The sequence below is a fragment of the Oryctolagus cuniculus genome, chromosome 5, assembly GCF_051225735.1.
Source record: "Oryctolagus cuniculus isolate XC-2025 breed Fujian yellow rabbit chromosome 5, ASM5122573v1, whole genome shotgun sequence".
Classification (NCBI taxonomy): domain Eukaryota; kingdom Metazoa; phylum Chordata; class Mammalia; order Lagomorpha; family Leporidae; genus Oryctolagus; species Oryctolagus cuniculus.
This window is the reverse complement of record NC_142871.1, coordinates 60,037,943-60,052,554: the sequence shown is the minus strand read 5'-3', so window position 1 is coordinate 60,052,554 and position 14,612 is coordinate 60,037,943. Positions and strand designations below refer to the sequence as shown.

Below are 14,612 nucleotides of genomic sequence, written 5' to 3'. Positions count from 1 at the left end.
AATAAATAAATAAATAAAAAAAATAAAAACATATTAAGAATTGTGTATATGCCTTCAATGTCCAGCCGATTTAAGATGTCAGCAGCTACAGCATCCACTTCTAATTCACATGTACTCTGTGGTTCAACACCTTCCAGTATTAAAGAGCTGCAAGAAAAAGAAGATAACAAAAAGTATGATGATTATGCTAGACTAAACTCTGCTAAGATTTTTTTCTTACTTATACAAAAGTTCATGTTCAGGTAGTAGTTAGAAAGTCTGATGACATTAAACATTCACAATTATTCATGACATAATTGATGCTGTGTGTGAAAATATAAAGGGAACACAGGATAAGAAAATTAGAAAATCTACTATATTGAAGTCTCTGGGATCTTTTGCTGTATATTCTTCATGTTTTGGTTAATTAGATTATATATAAGGAATAGACAATGTTTCAGCATATGAGCATACCCAGGGCAAAATGACACTGGATATCAAAAAACATACACATATAAAATCAGTTGCCTAGAGGCCCCCTTCTCAGCTATCATAGATGACTTTCAAACATTTAGGAGAGAACACACAACCAGAAATAACAGAAGGGAAGCATAATGAAAAGTAGGCAAATGGTACTCACTATTCTTCCTGCTCTAAACTAATACTGAGCTGGACAATGCTTTATAATTCCTCATAACCATAAAACTGATAAACCACATGAATGTTCCAATAGTGGGATCCTAGCTAGGAAATAATGTTATTTGATTCAAAGCCTTTTTTTTTTAAACAGAGAATCAGAGCCACAAAAGTTTAGAATGATACCACATGTTCCTGCATGACACAATGAACAGAAAACTAGCATGGATCCCAGTTTACTCATTCCAAAATAACATGTCCAACAAAAACAGACATTAAATGAAAGGGGAGATCTGATTTTACTTGAAAGTGGCTTATTTCATTTGATTTGAAACACTTTTAATGTTGTAAGAGAAATGTATTAGCAAAACCTCATTTCTTACTATCCTTGCCTAAGGAAATTTTGATATCAACATTAGAAATTAATTTGTTTTATTTTAAATTTTTAATTAGTAGTTAACAGATTCAATGTGCTCTGTAGATTCACTTCTAAGAACATAATGATATTCTCTTCCTCCCTCTACTCTTCTTCCTCTTTTTTTAGTTTTTGATAACATTTTAAATTTACATTATAGAAAAAAGGCTTAATCCTCACTGAATAAGAAGTTTAACAAGTATAAAGCAAAAAGATCCTAGTTCAGTGGGAATATAGACAATGGCTATAAACAATAATTGAATGGAAAAATGACCATTTCACCTATACATAGTAAATTTTAAAGTAATCACAGATCATTAAAACTACAGCACATTTTTAACCATTGGTCTGACAAAGGCATAAAACAAAGTTTTACAAAACTATTTTTGCAGCAATACAGATACACACAGATATTTCTTTTTTCTTTTCTTTTTTTTAAATTTTAGCTCTCACATATAAGGAAGAATATGTGGTATTTGTCTTCTTGGGTCAGGCTTATTTCACTCAATTTGTTATGGTTTCAAGCTTTAAAATTCAGACACTAACACACACACATATGTATGCACATATATACACAGACACATGCACACACACACACACAATTTTTTACCACAGATAGAGAAGGGACATATTAGTCAACCTATTGCAGTATATCCCTTTCACTTTCAGAAAAAAATAATTCTCAATGTAGACTGTCCTCTTTATTCATATAATCTAATAATATCCATTTTAACATGAATTAAAGTACCATATAAAATAGTTTATCATCAACAGGTTTCTTCTACTAAAAAGTTTTATAATTTGAAGAACTATATCATAAACAACAAGGATGAATATCCTAAAACTAGTACATTCTTATCAAAGAGGGAAATAATATAATCTCACAGTAGAAATTTACAACTATTTTTTGGCCTTATTATGAAACTGGTTCAGACATTCAGAACAAGTGGTATTTCTGGGCAAAGGAAATAGTTTTCAGAATTGAAAATCTGTTTCCAGTACACAGAATAAGTATAAAAATTTGAGTCAGCAAATACACGTAGCCCATTCACTTTAGTCATCAAAGGCCAAAAAGCAATACAATAGTAATTAGATAACTGTGCTATTATGAACATTTCTATCCATAATTTAACATGAGCTCTATTAATTAGAATCTCTGAGGTTAAAGCTCAGACATCTGTAATTCTGAAAATCTCTCTAGACATTTTGGATTATCTGGTTGAGATTACTACTGTACACTCTTGATTTTTGTGGATTTAACATGCAGGCAAATGAAGTTCCATAACACATGGTAATTTACATTGAGTTAGCCAAGTTAAGAATTGTGGAGTTGCTGACTCAGCACCCCATCTCCCTACAACCTGTTGCTCTATTTGTTACAGTTCTTGTAATACTGTTTGTAAAAGGATATACAACACATCTTTAAAAAAAAAAAAGCACTCAGAAGATGCTAGCACTGGGGACAGAAATAAGATTACAGTGTTAGAGTATTTCTTTTTTAGGCTTTCCGGTACAAACCGGAAAACCTGCTAGACAAATTCAAAAAGAGCTGTAACACTGTCTGGAGTATTAATTTATGGTAAAAATTTTTAATTATCTGTTATTTGTATTTGATGAAATTATAAATTTTCATTTAATATAAGCATGACAAAAATACAAAAATATTGAATAATTTGATATATATATCTCCTGTATTTATTATAAATTCCAATTCTGAGTAACATCTAATTTTACTTAGTGGTCTACTCCTATCCTTTCTCATATTTGTACAACTCTTAAAATAAAATAGGGTTCTTAAAAATACATTATAAAATTCAAAGTTTTTACTATCATAATTTCACAAAAATTATTCCCAATCAATGAAACTTTACTACAAGCTTATGACTTAACCAGAAATATATCTGTTTAAAAAAGGGCTTCAAATTACATATAAAGTTTAATTTTGATTGACCATACAAAAAATAAAAAAAGCTACTAAGTGTGAACCTTTAAAAATAAGGGATCTAGTGAGTTGGTAAAAAGCACTTGGGTCAAGCTGATTTCTTAACTTTAGAGTGAAAATGACGTGTCACAGGCATAAAAAAATGAAATAGCAAGAAGCTTATTGGTCACTTTGCTCTGGATTGATTCAATATGTGAATTCAGTATGGCAATAATAATAATCTTTCTAAAATTAATACTATCTCAATATGATTATAAAAATAATTCTGTTGCATCTGAGAAGAAACTAAGAAGTACACATTTATATGTACCAAAAAGTCCTGATTATGTGGAAAGCTGAGTGAAGAGGTAAAAGAAGTCATTGTTCATATTACTTTGAAGTCTTTACATCCTCATTCTGATAAAATATACCAGTCCTAAAATATTTCTAACAAACTTTACTGAGATTCTTTCTTAACTAATTTTATGTGTCTCAAATATTTATCATTTTTATTTATTTGAAAGACAGAAAGGTATGGCAGGGGCTGGGGTGGAGAAAGATTGCCCATCAGCTGGTTCACTCCTCAAATGCCCACAAAAGCCAGGAGCAAGAAACTGAATACTTGAGCAATTACCTGCTGCCTCTCAAGAGTGTGCATTAGCAGGAATCTAGAATCAGGAGCAAAACTGCGACTCAATCCACGGTACTTAAATATGGGATGTGTGCATCCCAACTAGAGTTATTAACTGCTGCACCAAAGGCCCACCTCCTAACTTTAAGTATTAAATAATCCTAAGTAACTCTGTAATATGAAAATTTTGCCAAGTACACATCAGTATTAGGGATTTGAAACTATATAAATTAAAACATAAAGAAGTCTTTTTATCTTTGATTAGAAATTCACATTTATTTATGAAATAAAAAAGTCACTTATTTAAACACTACTTCTAACTTGTACTCTTAAAAATCTGCTTAAAAAATATTGTGTGACATATGTGTAGTGAAAGGAGGAAAACCCTAACTACCTTGCCAATATTCAACTAACCAATAAAAGCATCAAGCTTGGACAACACTCTGGATAAAACAGAAATTACCGAGTTCTACGTAGATAAACCTATTAATTGATAACTAATTTACATGAGGATTACATGTCTGCTTTATAGCAGAGAAATATAAATATTTGGAATATATCATCTCTTAACAAATAGAATCAATAATAAAATAATTGAAAGAGGGGCCCATATTGTGGTGCAATAGGTTAAGCTGCCTCTGGCAACACCAGTATCCCATATCAGAGTGCCAGTTACAATTCCAGCTGCTCTGCTTCTCATCCAGTTTCCTGCTAATGTGTCCAGGAAGGCAGAAGATGGCCGAAGTAACTGGGCCACTGGGCCACTGTCACCCACATGAGAGACCAGGATAAAGTTTGTGGGTCCTGTCCTTGGCCTGCCCAAACTTGGCCTTTGCAACCATTTGGGGAGTGAAATCAGTGGACAGAAGACTGCTCTCTGTCTCTCAAATGAATAAATAAATCTGAAAAATAAAACACATTAAAAGAAATTACACATATTGCTCATAAACACAAAATATTGATGTACTTTTCCCATAATTATTTGATATTTACAAATTTGAGTGGCTTTTTATTTTAAAATATTTGTTATTTCAGTTTTAAATTGCTATTTCATTACAGATGTGATTTTTTTACTTGACAATTTATAGGCCTAATCATTTCAGGCATGGAAAGCCAAGACACTGTGGCAAAGAACATCCTACATGAAGGATCTCTGTTAGTGAGACCCCAGTGGAAAGAAGGGGCCATCAAAGAAAAATGTACTTTTCTCTGAAGGGAGGAGAGAACTTCTAGATTGCTTATGGCCTTGTCTAAATACTGACAGAGCTTGTGGTCACAAAAGGCTTCCATACACTTGGCAGCTCATGGCAAGAGCCTCAGGTGATCACTGATATCATAAATAAGAGTGTTAATTGCTAAATTAACAACAGCAGTCACTGTGCACTTATTCCCCATGTAGGACCTCTGTCCTTAATGAGTTATACTGTAAGAATTAACTGCAAAACTTATTCTCAAACAGTGTGTGTCGGGAGGTACAAACTGTTGAAATCTTTACTTAGTACAGAGTTGGTCTTCTGTATATAAAGTTTAATTAAAAATGAATCTTAATGAAGAATGGGATGGGAGAGCGAGTATGAGGTGGGACAGGACTTGGGGTGGGAGGGTGGGTATGGGGGAGGAACCTATGCCTATGATATTTGCATTCAATAAATGAAAGCTCTTAAAAAATAAATGAAAATAAAAATAAAAAAATTTATAGGCTTAATTTAGAATGTGTGACAAAGATCGATGTTGGAGATAAATATAACTATGTCAGATTCCCTTCATTAATTACCTAATTAACTAAATTTTCATGATCTTTTTTAAAAACCTGAAATTCCACAAAGATGAATGTTAAGATTTGCTTTTGGTTAACTTACAGATTTAAAAGATCCAATATAATAAAAGGTTATATTTAAGTTATGGAAACCACTAATTTTTTATCACAACTAGGATACATGTAAAACTTCCATTTCTTTTACAACATTAACTAACCTTGGTATTTCATCTTCTTCCCACCGAAATAAAGTACCAGGAAGCGAATTTCCCAATAACCGATTCCTGCATGATCCAGATGCATGCAATGTATCACCTGGGAATAGAAAGGTAAAAGGAAATAAATTTTAATTATAATGTGCATTTAATTACCTTTTAAGTAAAATAATATATAACTTATGTGACTAGTTCCTAAAATTGTATCCTAAATTCATACATACAAAAGAATACATTTACATAGTTAATGAGAGTATTGGTTCCAAACTGAAAGAGGAAAAAACGTTTTTGCAATATATGGATTTTATTTTTAGGGAGAAACTGCTATAATATTTTCATAGTAGAATAAAATTATGGGCCGGCGCCGTGGCTCACTAGGCTAATCCTCCGCTTTGCTGTGCTGGCACACCGGGTTCTAGTCCCGGTCGGGGCGCCGGATTCTGTCCCGGTTGCCCCTCTTCCAGGCCAGCTCTCTGCTGTGGCCCGGGAGTGCAGTGGAGGATGGCCCAAGTGCTTGGACCCTGCACCCGCATGGGAGACCAGGATAAGTACCTGGCTCCTGCCATCAGATCAGCCATTGGAGGGTAAATCAATGGCAAAAGGAAGACCTTTCTGTCTCTCTCTCTCACTGTCCACTCTGCCTGTCAAAAAAAAAAAAAAAAGAAACAAGAAAAAAAGAAAAAGAATAAAATTATGATACATTTGAGTGTGCTGTTGTGGTAGGTATACTTAAACTTTCATTTGAGAAATAAAGAGTAATTACAAATTTTGGTTCACTTTAAATTCCTAGGGTACTCCGAATGGAGCCCAACTAAAATTCCAGTGGAAATTCCACATAAAATTCAGCACATACTTTAGAAATTCCTTAAAAAAAAATCATATATTTCAGAAGTAACTGGAGTAACAGTGAGTGGAAACCTGAGGTGTACTGTGAATGAAATACGACCTTCAGTTAAAGAGGAGACTATACAGGTATACTCAGGTGTCCCAATTTCAGAAAATGACTCCTGGAATCATGTTGTAGTAGTAGTCCCCAAATTTTAGCACTTTTTAAAATAAGCTGTTGTGGGAATTTAAATTTTCAAGTAAGAGAAAGCTGAATAAATGTAACAAAAGGAATCCTAACATTGAGAAAGACACTAAATTCACAATCTTCTCCAGCTAAACTTAATATTTTATTTGTTTAGCTTAATCACAAAATATAATTAAAATGAGAAAAGGTATCAACATCTTGTTTTAATAAAAACAAGCCAAGTTTTAAAAGGCTTTTCCACAGTGTAGAAAGAACATTTATAAGAAATTACCTTACACATTGTAAATTGCAACATAAACATTATTTTCTAATACAATCATGTAAAGTATCCACAAAAATTTACTAATTTATCTACCAATCATATTACAAAATTCATTTTACCTATAATCCATGCATCATTTTAGCATATTTCCCTAAAAACCACAGAAACTTCAAATACACATTGGTAAATTTTATTTATACACACACACACACACACACACACTTTTCCAACTATAGAAGTTAAAAAACAATGTAAAATACCTTCAAAGTATTCAAAATATCTGCTTGATTTAAATATGTTAATGCACCTAATTTTTTTGTTGTTGTTTTAAAGACTTATTTATTTATTTGAGACACAGTGTTAGGCAGAGAGAGGTCTTCCATCTGCTGGTTCACTCCCCAAATGGCTGCAATGGCTGGAGCTGGGCCATTGGGAAGCTAGGAGCCAGGAGCTTCTTCTGAGTCTCCCATGTGGGTGCAGGGGCCTAAGCACTTGGGCCATCTTCTATTGTTTTCCCAGGCCATTAGCAGAGAGCTGGATAGGAAGAGGAGCAGCTGAGACACAAACAGGAACCCATATGGGATGCTGGCACCGCAGCTAGAGGCTTAATGCCACATCGCTGGCCCCATTGTGCCTAATTTTAACAGGCTATATTAATTAGAAAATTTCCATTTAATTTGACAACTGATTATATAACTGAATATGAGACAAAACTGTATATATTATATATGTATATATAAAATATTCAAATTCCTCAATCTTTTTCATTTTTGTATGAATTTTACTTTCAAAACTAAAAATATACCATTATGGCACAGTGGGTTAAGCCACTACCTATGATGTTAGCATGTCATATGAGCACCTGTTCTAGTACCAGCTCCACTTCTGATCTTGCTCCCTATAAATGTGTCTGGCTAAGCAGAATAAGTAAGCCCAGCTAACCTACTTTGTCCTCTGCCTCCCATTTGGGAGACAGGATGGAGTTTCTGGTTCCTGGCTCCTGGCTTCAGCCTGGCCCAACCCTGGTTGTAGCTATTTGGAGAGTGAACCAGTAGACGGAAGGATCTCATGCTCTCTCCCCCTCTAACGCTGCCTTTCAAATAAAATGAATATATCTTTAATTTTTAAAAAAGTAAAATGACATTACTGTTATGTATGACATTACCTTAATAGTGTATACATATACATATTTATGTATCACAAAATTTTTGCTATCAATTTTAACTGTAATGTTTGATAATATAACAAAATAAAATACAAAAAACTATTCTTTCCATGATTTCATTATAATGTTTTGTCTTACACCAAACAAAAAAAAATTCAGGACTACTTTTGTGGTGAATGAAGATGTAAACTTTATTTAATAATACTAACATTTCTTTGCTTTAATTTCCCCAAAATAAATTTTCACAATTCTGCCTTCAAATTTGTAAAAATGTCCCATTTTTTTTAGAACATCTAATTACCACTCCAATACCTATCATTTAAAAAAAAAAAGATTATTTACTTATTTGAAAAGTAGAATTACAGAGGCAGAGGCAGAGACAGAGAGAAAGACAGAGAGGTCTTCCATCTGCTGGTTCACTCCCCAAATGGCCACAATGGCCAGAGCTGGGCTGATCTGAAGCCAGGAGCCTGGAGCTTCTTCGAGGTCTCCCACATGGGTCCAGGGGCCCAAGGCCTTGGGCCATCTTCTGCCGCTTTCCCAGGCCATAGCAGAGAGCTGGATTGGAATGGAGTAGCCAATACTCAAACCAGCACCTACATGGGATGCCAGCACTACAGGTGGCAGCTTTACCTACTACACCACAGTGCCGACCCCTCTAACTTTTTAAAATAAAACAGGTAGTTTATGAATGTCTACAAATTCAAACTTTTCTTGTACTTTTTCACCTACTGGAAAAAGAGGAAACTTTTAATTGTGAGAGCAGTCTCTTTTTCCTACAACACCTACTGCGCATACTCTAGAAACTTCCCATTCCTCAATCCTTAGATTCTCAGATACTTGACATGGGCAACTCAACCTGTTACGCTTTTTTTCCCATTGACAACTGTGTTAGTTTGGTATAATTTTAAATTCATAGAAAAGGTGCATGAGTATCACAAAGTTCCATGTACTAGTCACCTGGCTTCTCTCATTTTTAACATTTTATATTACCATGGTATAACTATGCTTCTTTTGGGTAACTCACATGGCTAGCAGGGGCCTAGAGAACTGGGCCATCTTCTGCTGCTTTCCCAGGTGTATCACCAGGGAACTGGATTGGAAGTGGAGCAGTGGTCATTGAACCAGCACCCATATGCAATGCCAAGCATCGCAGGTGGCAACTTGACCTGCAATGTCCCAGTGTTCTCTTTCTAAGATTCAATCTAGGGCATCAAATTACATTTACTTGCCATGGTCTCATCTCATCCATTTCTGTCTTATTGTTCATGATCTTGACAGCCACAACTATCGACAGACTTGTAGAAGAATGACCCTCAGTCTGAGTTTCTCTGATGTTTTACTCACGATTAGAGTGTTGTTGTGATTCGTTTTGCTTTTCCCCCTTTGGCAATGGTATCACAGAGGTATACATCATGTGAGGGGTACACTACACCCACACGGTATCATTGGTAACAATAAACTTCATCATGTAGTTAAGGTATAGTAAAGTACAGTTCTATGGGTATGACAAACATATAGTGACCTACCCACCAGCTTCAGTAGGGTAAAGGACAACTCCCTTACTCTAGCAGTTTCCCTGTATATGCCCTTTGCAGTCAATATTACTCTTTCTCCTTACCCCTGGTAACCAATAATCTGTTTTCATTTCTATAGCTTTGTCTTCCTACAATGCCACATGAATAAGATCATACCATTAGTAGCCTTTTGGTTCTGGCTTCTTTCACTGAAGTAAAGCCTTTAAAGAGACAATTAAGTTGCTGTGGATCAAGAGCTTGTTCCTTTTCAGCACTAAACAGTATCAGTTTATACATTCCCGCCATAGAGAGGACATTCAGGTTGTTTTATAGCTTAGGAATTATGAACAAAGTTGTTACAAACACTTGTGTACATATTTGAGCGGACTCAAGTTTTTTTTTTTTTTTAAACATTTATTTATTTATTTGAAAGGCAGTGAGAGACAGAAAGACAAAGAGAGAAACACAGACAGACCAAAAGGGAGAGAGATCTATCTGCTGGTTCACTCCCCAAATATCTGAAAGAGCCAGAGTTGGGCTAGGCTGAAACCAGGAAGACAGGACTCCATCTGGGACTCCTATGTGGATGGCAGGAACCCAAGTACTTGGGCCATGATCTGCTGCCTCCCAGACATATTTGCAGAAAGCTAGACTGGAAGCACAGTATAGCCAGGACCCAAATTTGTACTATTTTACAGAATGTAGATGTTTCAAGTGCTGGATGAACCTGCTGTGCCAGAATACCCAACCCTGGCTTGCTTGGGTAGGGGCTGGTGTAGAATGAGTTAAGCTGCTGATGCTGATGCTGACATTCCACATTGGAGTGCCACATTGTGTCTCTGGTGCTCTGTCTCTGATCCAACTTCCTGCTAATGTGCCTAGGAAGGTGGTGGGAGATGGCCCAAGTACTTGGACCCTTGCCACCAGTGTGGGAGACCATAAAATGGAGTTCCTGGCTCCTAACTTCAGCTTGGCCCAGCCCTGGCTGTTATATCCATTTAGGAAGTGAACTAGCAGGTGGAAGATCCATCTTTCTCTCTCCACCTCTGACACTGAGGCAGGAGAGAAAAAGCTAGCTTTAAATTACTTGGGTAAAAATCTAGTAGTGCAATCTAATAGATGTGCAGTGATAGTTTCTTTGTGGTCTTAATTGGCATTTCCCTAGACACAATATTGAATATCATAATTTCATGGGTTTGCCATCCTTGTATCTTCTTTGATGAAGTGTCTAGTCAGGTCTTTTGATAACTTCTAATTGGGTTGTCTTTTTTTTTCTTACTGGTGATTTTAAAGAATTCTTTATACATTTTAGACACAAGTTATTTATTAGATATGTTCATCTGTAATTATTTTCTCACAGTCTATCATTCTTGTAATAAGTCTTTTCACACAGCAAATGTTCTTAGTTTAGATAAAATCCAACTTACTAATTTTTCCTTTCACAGATCATACATCTAAAAACCCCATTATCCAACCCCAAACTGGGTAATTTTTCCTTTATTTTCTTCTAATAGTTTGACAGTTATACATTTTACATTTAAGTCTGTGAGGCATCTTGTTAAAAAAAAAAAAGGTATGAAGCATATTTCTAGATTCTTTATTTTCAGATAAATCTATAGTTAATTCTTGCAGTCCAAATCGTTGAAGAGATTATTTTTCCTCAGTTAATTAACATTGTACCTCTGTCAAAATTAAGTTGAGTATCTGGACCAATTCTGGGCTATTTGAAATACTGGTCTATTTCTGGGCAGTACTGTGTTCCATCAGTCTATATATACCTGTCCTTTTACCAACTCCATGCTGCTTTGATTACTGTAGCTTTACTAAGTATTCAAATTTCAAACTGGGTAATGGGACTCTAAACTTTTAATCTTGAAAGATCTCCACACTATAAGAAAATGGAGGGAGAGGTGTTGTGGCCCAGCAGGTTAAGCCTCTGTCTGGGATGGCTGCATCCCACATTGGAGTGCCTGGGATTTGCCTTTCAAATAACTCAATTACAACAAGTTCTGCCCCCAACCCGATCCCACTCCTCCAACTCCCACCACCCCCATCCCTGTTAATGGGCCTGAGAAAGCAGCAGAAGATGGCCTGAATCCTTGAGCTCCAGGCTTCAGCCTGGCCCAGCTCCAGGCTTTACAGCTATTTGGGGAGTGGTGAACCAACAGACAAAAGATCTAACTCTGCCTTTCACATAAATAAATCCTTTTTAAAAACAAAACAAAAACAAAAAGCAGGAGTATCTCCTGGGTATGAAATAATTTAGCCATCACAAAGATAAGGAGAAACTAGAGGGCAGGAAGAACTTAGGCAGTAGATAATCATCTCTAATCAGCCCTTTCCTGTTCCCCTCTAACCTGCCCCGCCCTTTATTTCCTTTTCTTTTCCTTTTCAATTTCCCTCTAAGGAGAAAAAGGGCAGACTTGGCAGTCAAATCTATCTCATCCTTCATTAGATGTCGCTCCCCCTCTTCGTGGAGGAACGACACAGGACCCTGCGCTGTTCTTTCGTCTGCTCGGCCCTCCCCGGGTTTGCTGCTGGTTCTTCCCGGGTTGGCTACTGTCCCTTCCACCTCCGTGGAAGGGTAGTTCCCCCTGGCCACATTCCCCACTTCCGCAGGGGAGCGGCACACCGCCGGCTGGCTCTCTCGGGGGCTGCACAGGTGTTCCCCTTAGATGTTCCCCTTAGATGTTCCTGGTGCATGCCGTCTCTCTCCTCCTTTATAGTCCTCTTCCGCCAATCCCAACTCTGCTACCCACATGCCGAGTACGCTGCTCTCCTCCAATCAGGAGCAGGTCCTATAGTTTATTGGTTGAACTGGAGGCAGCTGTGTAGAAGTTCTTACTCCCTTCTCAGCGTCATATTGTGGGAGAGCAGATGCATAGAATAAGTCTTAATTCCAGTAACTTAGTCTAGTCCGAGTTGCTCCCCACAATTAGATGATTTCTCATTTGGGGAACCTGAACATGAAGGGAAGCACTGTTCATTCATGTAATTTGGTTTATTGTGTGTATTTTATACTATACTAACATATTGAGAAGATGAGGAAAAACTGGCATTTAGTAAACTGAGTTGTCATCTAAACCCAAGGTTATTTAATAGAATTAGTTATGAACAAATGAATAATCTTGGTTTATTAAGAGAGTCACGGGGTTGGCACTGTGGCATAGTAGGCTAAGCTTCTGCCTGCGGTGCCAGTATCCTATATGGGCACCAGTTTGTCTCCCGGCTGCTCCTCTTCCAATCCAGCTCCCTGCTTACGGCCTGGGAAAGCAGCATAAGATGGCTCAAGTGTTTGGGGCCCTGCACCCACGTGGAGACCTGCAAGAAGCTCCTGGCTTCAGCTGGGCTCAGCTCTAGCCGTTGGGGCCATTTGGGGAGTGAACCAGCAGATGGAAGACCTTTGATTCTGTCTCTCCCTCTCTCTATAACTCTCTCTCTCAAATAAATAAAACCTCAAAAAAAAAAAAAGTCACATGCTAATCTCAATGCTTCATTCTTTGTGTATTTTTAAAAAATACAGTATTTAATATATGCTGTCAGCACAAAACTTTTTTTTCAAAGACTCATTTATTTATTTGAAAAGCAGAGTTACAGAGAGGCAGAGGCAGAGGCAGAGGCAGAGAGAGAGAGGTCTTCCATCCTCTGGCTCACTACCAAAATGGCCACAATGGCCACAGCTGGGCCCATCCAAAACAAAGAGCTTCTTCTGAGTCTCCCACATGGGTGCAGGGGTCCAAGGACTTGGGCCATCTTCCACTGGAGCTGGACCTGAAGTGGAGCAGCTGGGATTCGAACTGGTGCCCATATGGGATGCTGGCATTGCAGGTGGCAGCTTTCCCTACTATGCCACAGCACCAGCCCCAACACTGTGTATCTAAGTTCTTTCACATAAGAATATCATCAGGTATGTTGGAAAGACAAAACTACTAGTGAATATAACACTGTATATTAGAGCACTACAAATAACATCCTCATCTAATAAAGATTCTGAATAACAGATTTTTAGTCCGCATCTATTAATTGTAGTATCTGAATTCTTTGCAGGTCTGGAATGTGTTTGTGAGTGTATGCGCGCGCTAGGTTTGATTCATAGGAACTAGTATTCTTGTGTGATTGGTATATTCTAAATGGAGAGCTGAACAAATACATGCAATCTTATTTTGGTAAATAATTGAGACTTACAATAAAGATAACTTCTTTTAGGGAGGGTTTGCACTTGCTACTCTGCCAATCCTGAGTGTATTAACAGACCAGCACCACCTTAGATCAGGTTCTAGACTTGGAATATTTTTTTTATTCCAGACTGAACTGAAATTGTTTAAAGGTATTCTACTTCCCAGTCTGTGCTCAATTTAAGGGCACAAACATTTTTAAGAGCCTACTTCAGGTTCTCATCTACTGGGCAGGACCTGTGTATGGCTTCTGTCTCTTTTACCCAAAAAGGCCCTTGAAAATGTTCTGCATTTGTGATGATGGGTACCTACACTGTGAATACTAAAAACCTTAAACTTGTTCTCTTTAAATGGGTGAATTAAATATAAACAAACCCGTTACCAAAATAATTTCTTCTAAGATGATTTTTCCTGAATACTCTCTAATATCAGTTTTCATTTTTTTAAATCTTTATTGATACACCACTTACCTTCTAAATATATAACATTTTGGAGGGCCAGTCACATGGCACAGTAGTTAAGTCACCATTTGGGATACTCAAATCTCATCTGAGAGCACCTAGTTCTAGCTCTGGCTACTTCACTTCTGATCCAACTTCTTGCTTATGCACATCCTAGGCAGCAGCAGCTAATTACTTGCCACCCATGTGAAAGAGCCAAATTGAATTCCAGGCTCCTGGCTTCAGCTCAGCCAGCCCTCGTTGTTGTGAACATCTGGGGAGTGAACTAGCAGATGAAAGTTTTCTATCCATCTGCCTCTCTCTTTCAAATAAGATTAAATGAATAAAAATGTGAATCTATATTGTTTAAATAACTTACTGTAGAACACTCATTTCAAAGCTTTAATTTGAACTTAAAAATTAATCAGGGCCGGCACTCTGGTGTAGTGGGTAAAGCTGCTGCCTGC

General features: G+C 36.9%; 1 protein-coding gene and 1 non-coding gene across 10 annotated transcripts in view; both read right to left on the bottom strand.

Annotated features, from left to right (window-relative positions):
- REV3L (REV3 like, DNA directed polymerase zeta catalytic subunit) overlaps positions 1 to 14,612 on the bottom strand; it is a 192,145-nt gene that overhangs the window by 103,695 nt on the left and 73,838 nt on the right. For all 9 annotated transcript variants that reach the window (XR_011388583.2, XR_011388582.2, XR_016234543.1 and 6 more), the window contains 2 exons: positions 5,557 to 5,653; positions 53 to 147 (listed from right to left, as the gene is read on the bottom strand). Coding sequence is in view for 5 of the 9 variants with exons in the window: in XM_070073697.2 (XP_069929798.2) it covers positions 53 to 147; positions 5,557 to 5,653 (192 nt within the window). In the remaining 4 variants the exon portion in view is untranslated. The remainder of the gene's footprint in view (positions 1 to 52; positions 148 to 5,556; positions 5,654 to 14,612) is intronic.
- On the bottom strand, positions 2,529 to 2,590 carry LOC127493339 (U7 small nuclear RNA). The gene has a single exon (XR_007923393.1). It is a non-coding gene; the product is annotated as a U7 small nuclear RNA (small nuclear RNA).